This window comes from Lactuca serriola, chromosome 5 (genome assembly GCF_051521515.1).
Source record: "Lactuca serriola cultivar US96UC23 chromosome 5, Lser_US96UC23_V15, whole genome shotgun sequence".
Lineage (NCBI taxonomy): Eukaryota > Viridiplantae > Streptophyta > Magnoliopsida > Asterales > Asteraceae > Lactuca > Lactuca serriola.
Window position 1 is genome coordinate 258,988,590 of NC_136412.1, and position 19,136 is coordinate 259,007,725.

General features: G+C 35.1%; 1 protein-coding gene across 1 annotated transcript; it reads left to right on the plus strand.

Moving 5' to 3' along the window:
• The first annotated feature begins 16,614 nt into the window (after positions 1–16,614).
• On the plus strand, positions 16,615–18,916 carry LOC145054110 (transcription factor HHO6-like). The gene is made up of 5 exons (XM_079002244.1): positions 16,615–17,097; positions 17,462–17,724; positions 17,829–18,150; positions 18,230–18,306; positions 18,398–18,916. Exons 1-5 carry the CDS (start codon positions 16,878–16,880, stop codon positions 18,650–18,652), a joined length of 1,137 nt encoding a protein of 378 aa, XP_078858370.1. The 5' UTR covers positions 16,615–16,877; the 3' UTR covers positions 18,653–18,916.
• Positions 18,917–19,136: the final 220 nt, after the last annotated feature.

Consider the following 19,136-nt stretch of genomic DNA (forward strand, 5'->3'; position numbering starts at 1 on the left):
TCACTTCATGGTCTTTATCATGAGTGATTAGTGAGACGATAATATTGTATATTCTTGAAACCGAGACGTGTGAGTTGTTATTTGTTGGTCGGTTGCACATTGATAATAAGTAAACGCACCAGTAACTTGGTGTTATAAAACTTATTGTTGTGTGTGATTCGATCAATAAATGCAAGCGAGCATTTGAGTCGAAGTTTATCCATTCCTTTTACCCAAAGTGGGATAAAAGCGATATCTGTGGGCCTCTCGATTATTTAGTGATGACACCTAAGTGCTTGGCCAAGCCGGGACTAAGTTGATGTGTTCAATTGTAGTCTGTTATCAGTCGTCATAAATCGAAAGTCGGGAAACAGTATAGAGAGAATGATTGAAATTCATGTCTTATGTCTATACGATATCTTGAGAATGGAGGAATATATAATCCCTTATCTAGAGGACACGCTATTTGATAAGATCAGAGTTGACAGCGGCTTTTGAAAGCTACGATTGCTGATCAGGTTCTAAAGTCATACGGAAAATAGTTATTAGACTTATCCAAGTGGGAGACTGTTGGATTAGTGTCTAAGTCCATAACTATTTTGGTATGTACTTGACCCGATTATGAGCATGGTCCTTTTGGGTTGCCTTCACCATAGCAATATGTAGGATGAATTGAGGAGAGAAAGGTTTAAATATGATTTATTAATATATTATGAGAATAATATATTAAAGGAGAAATCATATTGTTTAATTAATATTAGTCAAGAATTAATTGTTAATTAATTTTGTGGCTAAAAGAGATTAATTAAACTTAGGGGACTGGACTGCAATTATTGGATAATTGAGTTATTGGGCTAAGGAATGCTAAAGGATCAAGGGGTGAACGAAATTATGATGGAAGCCCATCATATTTTCGTCCATGGCCTTATCCAGAAGGTTCCATGGGCTGCTTAGAGTTTAAGCTGTCCATTAGGGTTTTGACTGAAACCCTAGCAGCCCACACAAGTATATAAAGGACCCCTTAGGCTCCAAAAACGTGGACAACTGATTCTCTAGGGTTTCCAGCCGTTTTTGGTGCCTCCCCTCTCTTCTCTTCTTCATCCAAGTTGCATAAGGTGTTTGTGACTCCATTAGAGGTGCAACATTTGAGGCACTAAGCTTTTGAAGCCAATTCAAGCAAGGATTTGATTGTTATTGCTATATAACAATCAAAGGTAATTCTATAAACCCTAATTCAGTTTATAATATGTTAGATCTAAGTTTATTAGTCTTGGATTCAAAGCATGTACAATAGAGAAACCTAGATCCAAGCATTAGGGTTTGTATGAGCACATATGATTGTTCTTATGCCTAAAACCCATCAGTTACATCAACAACTGATTCACCAACATTTCAATCGATTATGGATCAACCATTCACCACCATATTTTCAACTCAATCAACTGATCCACCCCATCCATCCTCACCTATTGATGAAACCATGGTTGCTGATGATGAAACTAATAATGAAGGCTTCGGAGGAACATTCGAAGCTCTTCATTTTGATAAAGCCGAAGAAGATTTCCCTGATCATATGCTGATGACCATGAAGCAGTTCAAGATTTTGAATTCAAAATTAAATTCTATCTTGCAATCTCAAGCAGATGTGGGCAGTGCTGGAGTTACAACCATGGAAGTTGATTCTTTAATGAAGGAGATGGAAGGAAGGGTTATTTCAAAGGCATCAGGGTTAATTCGTGATTCAGAAAGCCAAGTTCTTGAGAAGATTGACCAGAATGATATTTCTACAGAGAATCGAATCAATTCTCTGAGGTCTAATTTTGTGACGGAGGTAAAGGATCTGAAGATTGTTACGAAGGAGCGTCATGTGCTCTTTGTACAAGAAGTCAAGAAGGTACGTGAAGATGTTAACTTGCAAATTCGTGAACTTCGTGAAGAGATGAAAAAGGAGGTTCAGAATATTCAACAAGGTTATGAGTCCGCACATCAGAAGATTGACATTATTTGTGATGCCGTTGTACAATGTGTCAAAATGTTTGAGCAAATGAATCCTCAAATGACCTCTCTTTCTGCCAAAGAAGAACAAAATTTTGGAGAGTTGGTTAGGTTGTTGAAAGAACTTCAAGACCTGTCTTCGAAATCTATCTCTTCAATCGTTTCTCAAAAATTTTCTCATTTCAAAGCCATCCTACACAAAAACTTAGCTCCACTACTTCGTATTTCAAGCCTTTTACCAACTGTATCAGATGCCCCACCTGTTGTCACAGGGGTGCAAGGGGGAGAAAAGATTGGTCATTCAAAGGCTGGGGAACAAATGAAGACAACTGAAGATACGAAGGTTGTTGGAAAAGTATATCCTTCGAAAGTGGTAGTAAAGCCAACTGTTGTTTCAGCTGATCCAGTCATTTCGACTGTGACTACAACAGTTCCAATTTCAAAACCTATATCAAAAGGTATTGTAATTGAGAAACAGAGTGATGTCTCTTCTTCAAAGAATATAGCTTCGTCAAATATTAAAGACAAAGGAAAAGGAGTTATGATTGAGAAGTCAAATAAAGAGAAGAAAGTTGAGGTGGCAGCTGAGGTTGATAGAATGAGACATGTTCAAAGTATAATGAGACAAAGAGCTTTGGAAGGTTCGAATGTTGATAAGGGTGATCCTTCGAAAGTTTTCAACTACGAAACAATAGAATCCAGGGTGATGTTTGATCACATGTATTCTTTTGAAAAGGTTCCGAAAAAGAGCTATGTGGTAACGAACACAGATTTTGGTCAACTTGACTTTCCAGTCAATGAAATGATGTTTGTTATGCCACAGTTTAAGGCTGAAACAAAATCAATGGAAATCGAAGAGGGAAAGAAGATGAAAATAAGGTTTCATGTTGTATTAGCAAAGGCTCAGGAGGAAGTATGGTTTTTGGAGAAGATCAAGAAGGTGATATCTATAAAAAGGGATGTCATATTCGAAGGGAAGTTTGAAAATTTAAAGTACACTGTGGCAAGAGCAAGTGGAAAGTTACAAGAATTTACAGTGGCAGACTTTCCTTTGATGAACACATATGATCTAATCAACATTGCCTTGATGCTTAAAGACAAGTCATTTTATTTTCTCCAAGATACAGAACCAAATGTTTTTAGTCTTGGGTGCAGGCACATAAAAATATTTTTGGAGAATTATTTTGAGTGCGTAGCTCAAACAGAGGTCGAACTTGCTACTGTCAAAGGCTTTGACATAACTGCACCAATGGCACCTTCGAAGAAGCAAAATGAGTTGAAAAATTACGAAGATGGTGAAATCTGTTTAAAGCCATTAGGGATTGTTTTTGCAGGAAAAGACAAAGCTGGAAGAGCTAAAAGGTTCTTATTTCAAACTTGCAAAGTAGAGAGATATACCAACTCGCAATATACGAACTTAATTGTTCGTATGAACCATTGCAAGAAGAACTCGGAAGGAGATAAGAAAGAGATAAAGAAAGTTATCTCTTGGTACATGGAAATCCGAAGAGTGCTAATGTATGTCGTTCAATCACTGATGTCTTGAAGACTTCGACCTTGATTCCAAAGGGGGAGATTGTTAGGGCTTAAATGTTGTAATAGTCGAAGTGTCAGTTAGATTGTTACGAAGTTTATTTTGTCTTCATAAGAAGGAGTCTTCGGATGTAATGTTATTTGTACTAAGGCATTATAAAGAGTAGTCTTAATGTCTAGTCCTTAGTATTGTTATGCTTTTGTTCTTCTATAAATAGGGGTCTGTACTAAGTGAGTAGTAGAACTTTTCACTCAGTCTTTACAGATTATTCATTGTACTCTGTAAAATCAAAAGCATAATATGAGCTGATCACATATTCTATTTACTCTCGTATTCATCGTTATTCTTCTTTCTAAATTCATACTTGAATTGATTTTAAACTCGATTACAAATCTCATCAAACCTGATGGTTGAGGGCCTGGGGGTATTCCAACCCGATGGTTGATTAGACCCATAGTATGTTGGCATTCTAACCCGATGGTTAAGGGGCCTGGGGTATTCCATCCCGACGGATGATTGGATCCATAGTATGTTGTTTGTTATTATAAGTGTACTATTGTGTGTATGGGTATTTTGGGGGTAACTCACTAAGCCTTCGAGCTTACATTTATCGACTATTGTTTTAGGTGCAGCGGATGACCGTAGGAAGGCGAAGGCGTGGCCGTACACATCCTCACATTTCATGATCTTGATTTTCGGGATACTCTAATATGAAACTATTTTGGAAACTTTTTGTAATAACTCATGATTATAAATGTTTGAAAAAGTTTTAAATTGGCTTGATTTTTATGGATGTTACAAAACATCTGCACATCACTTGTATAATGCTAGTGGGATAAAGGATACTTAACCATTAATATCATATTTTGGTGGCCAAAGTATTTTTGTGATTTTTATAGCCAAGTTATAGGCCAATTATACAAGTTTCTCTAATTGGATGACTTGATTGGAAACCTCTTCTGATAAAGGTCACCTAAGCAAGAGTGTTCCAAGGCATAAATGAGACCAGACATGTTAAATTAACAAATGGATTGTTAAGGGTCTCATAAATGTAGGAATTACAAATGGTGTAATTAATACAAGTTATTTACCTTGTCAAAATTTGGTAAATGGGATAAAGGATACATAACCTTTTATTTGATTTGTAACTTGGATCCTAGACTTTAAATAAATAATGTTTTTGGAAACAAAAGGGTATTATTATTATTTAAAGAATTAAATACTAAATGAAAACTTTGTTAAGATTTTGTAGATGGCTCCACAAATTACTGTAACACATCACCCAATGAACATTCATTTAATTCTTGACAAAGAAAAACTCAACCACTCTAACTTTTTGGATTAACACATAAATTTAAGAATTGTTTTGAAACAAGAAAAGAAAGACTATGTCCTTGAAAACCAAACTCCTGATGAATCACCTGCTCTCCCAAAGGTTGCACATGATGCATGGCTAAAGAATATAGACAATTCACTTGATGTTTCATGTCTTATTCTTGCCTCTATGGTTCCTGATCTTCAGCGGGATCTAGAACACTACACTGCCTTCGACATGATTGAACATCTGAAGGAGATGTTTGGTAAACAAGCTAGAACCGAAAGGTTTGAAACTATGAGAGCACTTCATGCCAAGAAAATGGAGGAGAGTGGGAATGTGAGCACACATGTTCCTAAGATGAAAAGTTACATAGATCAATTGGAGAGTTTGGGCTCTCCATGTCCACAAGACTTGGCTACATATATCATTCTAAACTCTTTGCCAAAGTCTTACAATGCTTTCATCATTAACTACAACATTAATGGGTGGGAGTAACCTATATCTGAGTTGCACGGAATGCTGAAAACTGCAGAAAAGAATATCCGAAGTAAAACACCCCAAGTGCTCATGATTAGGGAAGGAAAAGTCAAGAAGAACAAAGGCAAGAACTTCAAGGGAAATCCATAAGTTGGCAAAGGAAAAGGAAAGAAATCTTCCCAAAACCCGCCACCCAAAAAGAAGGAAAAAGGTTGCCAAAGATGACACATGCTTTGAGTGTGGAGTTGTCGGGCATTGGAAAAGGAATTGTCCTAAGTACCACACAGAGTTAAAGAACAAGAAGGTCGGGGAAGGCCCTTCAGGTATATCCATTTTCATGGTTGAAATAGGATTATTTAATTTTTCATCAAACACTTGGGTATTAGATACTGGTTGTGGAACTCATATTTGTAATTCGTTGTAGGGGTTCAGAAAGAGTAAGGAACTGAAAGCAAACGAGTTGGTATTACATGTCGGCAATGGAGCATGAGTTGCGCTCGAAGCTTTAGGACATTTTTATTTAAGTTTGCCATTTGGTATGTACTTAACATTAGACAATGTGTGTTTAATCACTTCTATTACTAGAAATATCATTTCAGTTCCACGTTTGAGAAAATCTGGTTATGATTTCAAATTTGTTGATGATAACATTCACTCCTTCTTAAAATGAATCTTCTATTTTGAGGCTAGACCAATAAATGGAATTTATGAACTAAACCTAGATGACACCTCAAACATTAAGTCCCTTTATCATGTTAACACCAAAAGGCTCAAACCAGATTTGAACCAAACATATCTATGGCATTGTCGCCTTGGACATATAAAGAAGAAACACATATCTCAACTCCAAAAGAGTGGACTTTTGGGGGCAAATGACACTGAGTCATTTCACATATGTGAATCTTGTTTATGTGGAAAGATGATAAAATTCCCTTTCTTTGGAACAAGTGAAAGGGCAAGTGTTCTATTAGGCATCATACACACCGATGTATGTGGACCTTTCAAAACAATGTCTAGATATGGTGAGAGATATTATATCACCTTCACTGACGACTTCAGTCGTTTTGGTTATATGTATTTGATGAAACATAAACATAAAGCATTTGAAAAGTTTAAATTGTTTCAAAGTGAAGTTGAAAATCAACTCGAAAAAACAATCAAAATCCTTCGTTCGAATAGAGGAGGCGAGTACTTGAGCCAAGAGTTCCAAGACCATCTAAGGAGTTTTGGGATTATCTCACAACTCACTCCACCTAGAACATCACAACTTAATGGTGTTTCTACAAGGAGAAATCAGACCTTACTTGATATGGTTCGATCTATGATGAGTTGAAGTACCCTTCCTTTATCATTTTAGAGCTATGCTTTACTCACCGCAATCCGTATTTTGAATATGGCACCAACTAAGAAGGTAGAGAAAACACCTTATGAGATGTGGCATGGAAAATCTCCATCATTATCTTATATGAAATTTTGTGTATGTGAAGCTTATGTTAGACACGAGACTTCCAGCAAACTTGAGCCTAGATCTACCAAATGTATTCTTTTAGGATATCCTAAAGATTGTTTAGGATATTACTTCCACATACCTAGTGAGAATAAGATCTTTATTTCACGAAAAAGCTGAATTCCTAGAAAGCAAGATTCTAATGGGTGAGGCTAGTGGGAGGCGTGTGGAACTTGAAGAAGATCAAGAACCTCAGCTCAATGCATCTTTAGTTGACACTAGTACTGAACAAGAGGTTGTTGAAGATGAAGAGATCATTGTCCTCCAACCTACTGAAACACAAGGCGTTCGCAGATCTGGTAGAATTCATCATGAACCTGAGAGATATATATTTCTCATTGAAGAGTGCTTCGTAATGACAAATACTGATGAGCCAGTCAGCTACCGATACGCAATGACAAATCCCGAATCTGGCAGATGGCTTGAAGCCATGAACACTGAGATGCAATCCATGAGAGAAAATCAAGTCTAGGACTTGGTTGATCTTCCTCCTAATAGCAAGACTGTTGGAAGTAAGTGGGTCTTCAAGAAGAAGACTGACATGGATGGAAACTTACACACATTCAAAGCAAGATTGGTGGCTAAAGGATTCACGCAAACTCATGGGGTTGATTATGATGAAATCTTTTCACCGGTCGCTATGATTAAATCAATTAGGAGACTACTTGCCATAGCTGCACTATGAGATATGAGAAATGAATGTGAAAATCGCTTTTCTAAATGGAAACTTGGAAGAAGATGTCTACATGGATCAGCCCGAAGGTTTTGTCGACCAAAAGCATCCTAATAAAGTGTGTAAGCTCAAGAGATGCATTTATGGGTTAAAGCAAGCATCTCGTAACTGGAATCACCGTTTCGATGATGAAATCACAAACTATGCTTTTATTAGAAATGAAGATGAATCTTGTGTTTACATGATAACTAGTGGGAGCTCGGTGACATTCTTGGTCCTATATGTGGATGACATATTGATCATGGGAAATCACATTCCAACTTTACAAGGTGTAACGACTTGGCTTGGAAAGTGTTTCTCAATGAAGGACCTAGGTGAGGCACAAAACATTCTTGGAATCAAAATCTATAGAGATATATCAAGGTACATATATTGAGAAAGTATTGAAACGGTTCAATACGGAAAACTCTAAGAGAGGATTTTTACCCATGGAACATGGCACTATACTAAGTTCATCTCAATGTCTTAGCACAAAGGTTGAGCTAGACAAGATGAAAGATATTCCATATGCTTCTGCATTTGGATCCATCATGTATGTCATGAATTGTACAAGACATGATCTTGCTTATGCTATGAGCATGGTAAGCAAGTTCCAACAAAATCCAGGGGAGAGTCATTGGAGAGCTATGAAGAACATCCTAAAGTACTGACGAAGAACCAAGGATTTGTTCCCCGTCTATGGATGCGTGGAAAAAAGCTTAAGTGTGAAGTGCTACACCGATGCTTCCTTCAACTGATAGAGATGATTGGAAATCGCAATCAAGATATGTCTTCATTATCAATGGGGATGCGGTATCTTGGAAAAGCTCCAAGCAAAGTGTTGTTACACAATCCACCACAGAGTCAGAATACATTGCTGCTTCTGAAGTTGCACAAGAGCTGCTTGGATGAAGAAATTCATTAGGGATCTAGGGGTAGTCCCTACCATTCAGGACCCCCTAGACGTTTTCTGTGACAATGATGGTGATATTACTTTGGCAAAAGAACCTCGAGCACACAAGCAAACCAGACCTATTAGCTGCATATTCAACTTCATCCGGTATAAAGTTGAAGAAGGTGAAATTAGTATTCGCAAAGTTTACACTGATCAAAATTCGGCAGATCCTTTCACGAAGCCTCTTCCTCAAGAAAAATTTGAAGGACATGCTCAAGGAATAGGACTTCGCTATTCTCGTGATTGGATTTGATCTATGTATTAGTATTAAATGTTGGAACATTATGTAACATCATCTATTGTAATGACTATGATATATATATATATATATATATATATATATATATATATATATATATGCCATTTGATCTTTTCATTAAATATTTGTTGTGTTCTTTATTATCATGTTTAATCCTTGAGTAAATTTATCACTCTAAAACTCCATAGTCAGTTATTATTGTGGGAGCAATAATGAAATAAGACTAATATGAAATGGGATGGTTGATAAAGGGTTATAACTAGTTTCATAGGTACTTACTAAAGAGTAAGTATTTGAGTGACCCATTCAAGATCACTTCATCAATCGTTGTCATGAATGATACTTGATAAAAGGTAATATATGTATATCCTTAACACCTGAGATACATATATGGAACTTAAGTGTGGGGAATGTTATGCTTTGATGTAGTCAAAAATTTGTTCATTTATTTGGCAGTTATAAAAGCTATTATCAGGCGTGATGTAAACCATGCAAGAGGCGTATGTAGTCAAGATTGGATTTGTTCATCTTATTCGTTGAGAGTTAGACATCTAAGGCCTGATGTAAAATTGAACACTTATATGAGATTGACTGCGATCCATATCTCATGTTCAACATGATGTCTGTAGCAAAGGGATAACTGATAAACTTACCTTACTCACCAATTGTAGCCTTGGGGGCTTCTGGCGAATTTGGCGTTGATGGAATGGCACTATGTTATATGTTGTTGGGGGCAGTGAAATGTTGCTAGACGTTCACCACTGTCTATATCAATTTGATATGATTCTTGCGCAAGTGGGAGATTGAAAGATCTAGTATGCTCAAGAGTCATATTAAAATGATATTGCAAAATAACATATGATCCTAAGGGTCACACTAACAACAACTTGATACAAACAATTATTTATTAGAAATTGATTTTAATAAATATTCATAAACTCTTATCATAATTGGGAATATATTTATTTCAAGGAAATAATTATTTTACAATACAAGTAACACATTATTTCATATGGTATGAATATAATATGTCATGTACATCTTTTTGGACCTAATAAGCCTTTTTGTCTTTTAGCAAACGACAAAGTTTATATCTTATAAACTTTGAGTTTATAAAATATAAACTCTTAACTTGTCTTTTCTTCTTGGAAACGTGAGATGATGAGAAAGGACAAGAAGTATGGCCTTTGCATTGGTTTAATGAAAAAGAATCAAACCTAGGGAGACATGTTCATGACATAGGGGAAAAAGTTGTCTAAGGTACTTAATGGTTAAGGACTCTTGGACCATCATTCTATTATAAATAAGTGGAGAGTGCATTCATTTTGATCACTCCTTCTTCCTTTGGCTGAGAGCACTTCTCCCCTCTCCATCTTTTATCAAAAGTCTTGAAGTTTGAACATTTCTTGTTGCTTGTATTCTCTCTTTAAGTCATAATCTTGTTTTGACTTAAAGCTTAAGAGTTGTAACTAGCATTACATCAAGTTGGAACATTGTTGGTGTCTCAAGGGTTCATCCTCACTCCATCAAATTCCAAGCCTCCCCTAAAGGAATAAAAGTGTTTCAAAGGCTGTTACCACTTCTTCCTTCTACAGTTGTGTTATAAATCTTTCTATTACTTGCAAGATGATCCTTGGTGGGTGATAAAATGTTTATGTTATTTTGAAAACTCAAGTCTTCCGTTTGCCATTATTTGTAGTTTTTGAAACTAAGTTTTATATAAAACCCAACAGGATTGACACCCCCACCTGCGATTGTTAGCTACATCAAGTAATTATCTTAAAATTCTACAAACTTCATGTTTTTTTTCAACTTTGAAAATCAAACATTTGCATCAATATAACAGAAAAAAAAACTCATGGCTCTGATACCACTGTTGGGCTTTAGTATACTACAACATCCTATGGTGCATATACAACCCTAAATGTTTTGGATCTATGTTTTCTATAATTATACATGCAATATTGTTTCCAAAGCATTAAGCCTACAACTAGCATACAATTGACATAAAAAACTAGTTAGGAGTTTACCTCTTTATGTATCTTGTAGAACTTGTTGTATCTGGCCTTTAAGAACTTAGCACCCCAAGTGTGATGCCTCAAACGGTTCACAACACACCTAGCACAAAGGAGAACTTGAGAGAGATGTTGCTAGCTCCAAAATTGTCTCTAATGAACTCCAAGAACTCTAGTGGTCGATTTTGGGTGCTAAGAGAGTCCTTTTATAGTGTGACTTAACCCTAATGCCCATAACCTTTCATATTACTTGGGCTCCATGGGTTAAACATCCATGGACTACCATATTGGTTTAGCGCATCCTAAATAACAATTAGCCCACACTATAAAAATCATTGATTTACCAAATCAATCCCCATATATTTAATTAGTCTCTTTTGATCACATAATTAATTCCAAATTAATTCTTGATCAATACTACTTAAATAATATGATTTCATATTAATATATTAGAACTTATAATATATTAATAAATCATAAGTAACCTCTTACTCAAGTGTCCATCCTATCAAATTGTCTTGGTGATATGCAACCTGAAATGGACCATGCTACTCTCGGGTCAAGTACATACCAATTATAGTTATAAGATTAGACACCTAATCCAACACATACATGATACTATGGAGAAGATCATGCAAATCCAAGAGTGATTGAATACCGCTCGTGATCGCCAAAAAAACTATGCTGGCATTAGGCGAAAACCCCTTGAATTCCAAGTTGCAGACAAAGTAATGTTGAAATTATCTCCATGGAAAGGAGTTATAATGTTTTGAAAACGGGGTAAACTTAATCCAAGGTACATAGGACCTTTCGAGATCCTTGCAAGGGTCGGCCTGGTAGCCTACCGATTCAAGTTTTCTGAAGAGCTCAGCAATGTGCACAATGTCTTCCATGTATCAAACCTCAAAAAGTGTCTCCCCAATGATACACTTATCATTAGTTTCAATGATATTCATGTCAATACCAAACTAAACTTCGCCGAGGAGCCAATCAAAATCATGAATCGAGAAGTAAAGAGGCTTAAGTAGATTCGTATTCCCATAGTTAAGGTGAGATGAAATTCTAAGCGAGGACCAGCGTATACATGGGAAAGGGAAGATCAAATGAAAAACAAGCACCCTCGCTTGTTTGAAAACATCCCGACCAAAAGTTAAATTTTGGGACGAAATTCCATCAACGGGGGGAGAATGTGACAACTGAGAGAAAATGTCTCACAAATCGCCATTAGGAATCAGTAGAAACAAACTAATGTAATAGGATAAGAATGTAATATTTATAATATATATATAAATAAATATATGTGATTACGTCTGTACCTATTTATAAAATACGAATATTTTAGGCTAAAAGGCTCGAAAATAAGTGCAAAAAGTTGTGGAGTCATATGGAAATTTAAACATATTTGGAAAGTAAACAACAACAAGATTCCAAAAATATTAAACTTCGTAAATATCTAACTTTGTATGGAAGAAATATGATTTTTTACAAGAACTACAAATCAACCACGTAAATAATTTTATAACACAAAAAGATCACGAGGAGATTGGTTGAGTTTTAGCAAAAGTCATAAAAAGGAGAATCATAATACTTCTTGAAACATGAATTTTAATAAAAAGAATGTCAAAAACGGAGCTCCTAAGGAGGAGTAATGATTTTTATAAAATCATTTTAGAATACTCTCACCATACAAAACAATAGGCTAAAAATAAAAGTTGGAATTAGCCAACACAATCTAAATGAAAGTTATAGTATTCGTCGGTACCGACGCATGGGTATAAAGAATGTTAAAAACAGAGCTCGTACAGGGAAGATATATAATTTATAAAAACAATTACGCTAGATAGCACGGGCGTCGTACATGGCGCGTCGTCTGACGTCGGATTTGCGAAGATGCGGATGACGTGGACCACCGAGAGAGTGACACGTGTCAGCACCCGGACGGGGCCAATGTACACATTGCGCAACGCACGCTGCAAATTTTGCTATAAATAGAAGGGTCTAGCAGACCCATTCTGCACACCCCCTTACATTTCTCTCTCCCTCTATCTCTCTCTCTCTCTCTCTAATCGAGTTGCCAACTCTTCTGAGCGATCCTCGAGCTTCCAGTCTCGACATTGCACTACATCTATAGTTCACACTTCGAGGGTGAGTTCACGACCCTACTTTTATGATTTCCAAAAGTTTTACGCGGGGGGGGGGGGGGGGGGGGGGGGGAAGGGGAGGGGATACATGTTATAATAAGATTAGGTGGGGTTGTAATGTACATTCAGTTTATATATATATATATATATATATATATATATATATATATATATATATATATATATATATATATATATATATATATATATGGAAAGAAACCAAAACAAAGGAAACAAAAATATAAGATCGAGAAAACAAGAAGTATACGATAAGACTAAACAAAACAGATGCCTAATGAGAACGATACTATTCATCCTTTAGCCGATTAATTCTCAACCAATCTGGCCTATAATCGTTAAATCTTAAGTGAGCGGGAAAGATATGTATAGGTCTATATGAGGATGACACCCCCTCATTAGTTGCTAGCTACAACCTTGATGGTCGAATCACAACAGACATAACTTTCTAAACTATTTTACGACATCCGATGAAGCGTTGTGCGTGGTAAATATCAAGTCGAAAGCTCGATTATAGGAACTCATTGTAGCATTGTTCGGCCAACCTAAATTAATTAAATTACCTAAAGGGGAACGCCTAGAAGTAGTAATAGTAAACATTAATAAGTGAAAGGGGAGAAAACCATATAAGAGAAGTATGTGAAAGGGGTGAATACTAAAGAGAAATTATAATACTAAAATACTAATAATATTAAATATAAAAGATAATATTATTCTAGTATAAGTATACACAACTATTTTCAAATGTATAAAAACATGTGAACTCACCAACATTATGTTGACGTTTTCAAAACCATATGTATTCTCAGAAAAATGAGCAATGGAAGTGACGATTAGAAGGAAGAAGTGATCAAGGGATCGATTGGAAGTACTATTTGTTCTCTGATTGTTTAGTCTATGTTAAGAAGTGTTGTGTGCTTGTACTACAAACAATGATGTAACCTATTATCAAATGAATAAAAGTAATGTTTATGTTATATCTTTTGTGTATTGTTCAATGTATTCGATAACTATATACCAAATCGAACGTCGAACAACCCAATGTTTCCCCTGCCGGCCGGAGGTGTAACATTGGGTGAGGATATCGTCAAAGGTCATTGGCGAGTGAAGAAATAAGGAGCACATTAGGCATATTTGTATACTTTCTCGAGATATTTTTACATGACTCGGTCAGATGAAATGGACCAAGTAAAAGGCTAAATTTGAGGATATCAAACACCTTGACTCGGAACGAGTCAAATGTAACCTTTTACTGGACCAGTAACATGTAAATCAAATAGCCCCCTAAAAAATGATGAAGAGGGAGGAGATGAAGAATATAAGGGCAATATGGTCATTTAAATAATTTTAATGCCTCGTCGATTAAGTTAAATCGTATGGAGAACAAAAGGGTGACATAAACCTTTTTAGGGGATGCGAGGATTAGAATTTAAAAAAAAAAATCAACTTAATTAAAAAAACCACATAACCATTAGGAACATTTTTCTTAATTTACCAATTTTTTTTATAGCATATTAATTCCATATCATTGTGAAATTCTTGCTTCCTACGAGACAACAAAGCATACATAGTATTGCAATGTTGATCATTAAGAGATCTGTTATATGAAAACCCCTAGCACTTCGTCATAATATCTTGTTTAATATATCATTCATCAATATGCTAAAAGGGTAAGACTCGTGGATTCTAAAGGAACATATATAGAACATATCTTGCGTACACGTTACAATTTTACCATAATCCATTTGATCTCCTTTCAATGGACAAAAATAAGATTACACATTGTTCTTACTTATCGCATAATTGTTTTTTTTAGTTGAATCACTTAAACCTGTTAAGGAATAGAATATTCATGATAATGACTATCTAAAACATTTTCTCTGGTCGATACATAAAGATTCAAAATAACAAAGGAAAAAACTTGAATCAATTCAATGACTTCCACTTCTACCATTAAATCATTTCACGAACATATTTTTCGTAATATCTGTGAATCTTCAAATAGAGATTACTTTCTATTTTAGAATTAATTAATGTTTAATAAATATCAAAGGAAAAAAGAAATTAAATTAAGAATATAAATCAATTTTTTGTTAGAAATATGTTTATATTTATGTTAGAGATTTGGGATTAAGGACACTTGAAAATTCTGAAATCTTGTTTAACACTTTAAAATCGAAATATTTGGATGGTACTTTCAAATCTTCAATTAGATCATATTCAACGGTTTGAAAACAAGAAAGAAAATGAAAAGTTTATTTTGTCTGTTGGGTTCTTCAACATAAAGTATCATACTTAAAAGTTTGACCAAAACTTTCCTTTTATATGTCTCTTTGCAAATGGTTACAAAACATTTTCCAATGTTTAAAAAGACACAAAACAGGTGTTTAACCAATGAATAAAAGTATACGTGACATGTGTCCCAAAAAGTTGTATTTAACAGTCAAACCTGTCACAAAAACAGTCATTTTAACAATTAGATAAAACAATGAACCGATGAGTAAAACAATGAACTGCACTTGTTGCGATTCACGGTTGCGAAAACAATTTCATTGCGATCGTTCCGATGCGATCATATGTGGGCCGTATCAAAGTGATCCATCAAAGATCGTTCTGATGCGATCACAATGATTGTTCTAAAATACATCATTCCAACAAGTTGCGAACGATTGCAGTTGAACAATAACTTGCTATCTGATGCGATCCAACCCAATGCAATAGTTCCAAAGTATTGTGTTACAACTAGTTATGATCGATCGCAATTGAGCAGTAACATGCTATCATTGCGAAAATGCATCTGCATCCAGTATTCCGAAATCTCATTTGCATCTGATCGCATTCACATTACGTCAAATTACAAATTCAGTATTTGTCCGAGACCAACTTCATTTTGAGACTAATTCCATCCCGATGTCATTTTTTGTCCAAGATCAACTTCATTTTGAGACTTATTCCGAAATTGTTTTTGTTTTGATTTCAAATCAATTCCAAAATCAATTTTGCCATTATTTAAAATCTTGAATAAACTTTAAACAAGTGTGTATTTCACACTTTCATTACTTTTTTAAAATTTATCAAAATTAATTTTAATCAAAAGTCAATCCATTACACTTAAATATACTTAATGAAACAATTTACCAACATTTTTCAATTTTGCCCTAGGCGACAATAAAACCCGTTAAAAATGACAAAATTGTGATTTTAGAGCCACACGGACAAAAACCGTAAAAAATAGGTAAACAAAAATGACCAAATTTACACTTTTCTCTAAAAATCAAGAAATACTAAAGTGTCCTAAAATTGTAACTTTTATATTCAACAAAACCGATATAACAATTTTTGATTAGGTTACTATTAGCGAGTCTATAAGTGTCAAATAAGTATAAATAAGTTCAGCCAACAACAAAAGATGCCAAATGAATCGGAAGTCATGAAAAATATATTTTTAATGCATATAACTTTTTAAAATAACATTATTTGGAAAGTAAATATAAAAATATAAAATTGATATCGACCTAACTTGTACTAGAAAACCAATGAATGATCCGAAAAACCTGGGGTATTTTGGGTATTTCACATGTAATATAAGTTACAACATTAAACCGGGTTAATTCCGTGGATGAAGTAGTGGGTGGGCTAAGATGACAAATTACGCGACGAACCGAGGGAGTGACAGATACACACACATACACCCCATCTCAAAAATGAAAAACCCATTCATTCTATTTCTCTCAGAATCTTACGTCTCTCTCTCTCTCTCTCTCTCTCTCTCTCTCTCTTCCTCTTTCTCTCTCTCTCTCTAGATTCCAATATTCTTCTTTTTCACAAATTTCTCAGCATATGACATAATTACAAGTATACATAGATCCTCACTCCCTTCACATTCTCTTAGTATCCATTTTGATCATCAGCATCAACAACAAAAAATAATCAAATCGGAACAACACACACAGGGGAGAGATAAAAGATGGGGAGCTTGAATCCGCCTCCTGAGCTGAGTTTGGATTTCAAACCCACTTTTATCCCCAAAACAATCAGTCAATTTCTAGAACAAGTATCCACAATCGCTACGCTATCTGACAAGATATTGAAACTCGATGATTTTGTTACCCGATTAGAAGCCGAAATGCGGAAAATCGATGCCTTCAAACGGGAACTCCCTCTTTGCATGCTCCTCATTAATGATGGTTCGTTTTCTATTTAGGTTTCTCTTCTCACACCTGTGTTTTTGTATCTATCGCTTGATTTAATGCCATTCGGAAATGGGTTTTTGATTTTCTCTGTATTTACGTACACTAGTTGTTTTTGTTTTCATTTTTACCTGGTGTGAAGTGTGATTATTCTTTTCTAGATGATATTTGGGTATTCCAAGATCTTGATAACAATGCATTTCTTTCTCACCAACTGTTTGACAATTTGATAAGTAAAGCCACAGTCAATCTATTTCATAAGGGGATAATCTCGGATACTGCGGACAAACTGTTTGATAATCTGTTTTGGAAACGATTAACGCTAGTACAAATCAATTTATCTATTGCTTTCTTTTTTCAGCAATCATTACATTGAAAGAGGAGACGATTGTTTTGAAGAAATCATCAAACCCTGAGCCAGTACTTGAAGAATTCATACCCCTCAAGAACACTAGTGATGAAGATGCAAAACTCGAAATCATCAGTAAAGAAAAGTGCGGTGGAGACAAGAAGAATTGGTTGAGCACCACTCAGCTTTGGAACAATCCAAATCCAAATCCAAATCCAAACACAAATCAAACCCAAATTTGGAAACCAAAATCAATTCATCAAATTACCAAAAAGGTAAATTAAAAGGGTACATGATCGATCGTGTATTCGTGTACCATAAGTCGTTTCATAAGCAAATAACTGAAAGCATTCTGAATTATTAATATGTGTGATCGCAGAGAACTGATGAAGAAGATGATGGAATGATCGACGATCCATATCCCACAAAAGCATTTATCCCATATAAGGGAATTTGTGGGTTTACAGTGGTGGAGGAAGATAAGGAGGAATCACCGATTCCAGGGCTCTCTCTTATCACCCCTGGAATCAAGAATCCAATGAGGGGAAACCTTTTGCTTACAAAAACAAATTCCAATTCCAGATTGCTTCCTTGTTCTTCACCAAATGCTCAACAAACATCTAGAAAACAAAGAAGATGCTGGTCAACAGAGCTGCATAGACGATTTGTCAATGCCTTACAGCAACTCGGTGGTTCACAAGGTTAGCCCTTGAAAAATCTTCATCTTTTTTCCCTAATTTTTAATTCAAATTTTAACTGAAATTTTTGAATCTTTTGCAGCTGCAACTCCTAAGCAGATTAGAGAGCTTATGCAAGTCGATGGGCTTACAAATGATGAAGTCAAAAGCCATTTGCAAGTGAGTTTTGATTTATTAAAATTCACATGATAAAGCTCTAAACTTTTTCGCAAATATTAAACTTTTTTTATATTCTTTATGTGAACTGTAGAAATACAGACTTCATAGACGAAGACTTCCACCATCTTCTAACAATTCATCTGCAAATCAATCTGGTGTCGTTTTGGGAGGATTATGGATGGGTTCCCAAGATTCATATGTTGAATCGTCAAAGAATGGAATCTCTAATTCCGGTTCCCCTGATGGCCCACTCCTTATCGGCACCACCACCACCACCGGTGACAATAGCGATGGTGAAGATGACAAATCTGAAAACTACTGCTGGAAGGGTCATCATGATGTATAAATCTTGAGATTTTGGAAAAATAAATATAGGTGAGATATTATATATATATATATAAAAATATAACTTATACATAAAGAAGGACGAAATTTTGCAGGATTAGTTTCCTTTTTCTTTTTTCTTTTTTCTTTTTTTTCCTATATTAAACTTTTTATAGATTTAAATTGTTGCCATTTTCTTGGATTCTTTGTCCAAGTAGTTTCATGTGAAGCACATCTGTATTTGAGATGAGGAACATGATGATTGGAGTATGCAGTATTTTAAGCATATTTATTATGTCCCTAATATCATTTTCAAGAAATCTTGAATCTTTTGTCTTAAATTTTTATATTTATTTATTAAGTTACTTCCTTTTGGATGATCTATTTTGGATTGAAACTTGATTGAATCAGAATGTCAAGGGTAATGTAATTTTGATGTAGTCTCAAGGGTATTTTTGGTTTTCCATGCAATGAAAACGGATAGTGATTGTGAGAGACAATTTTTG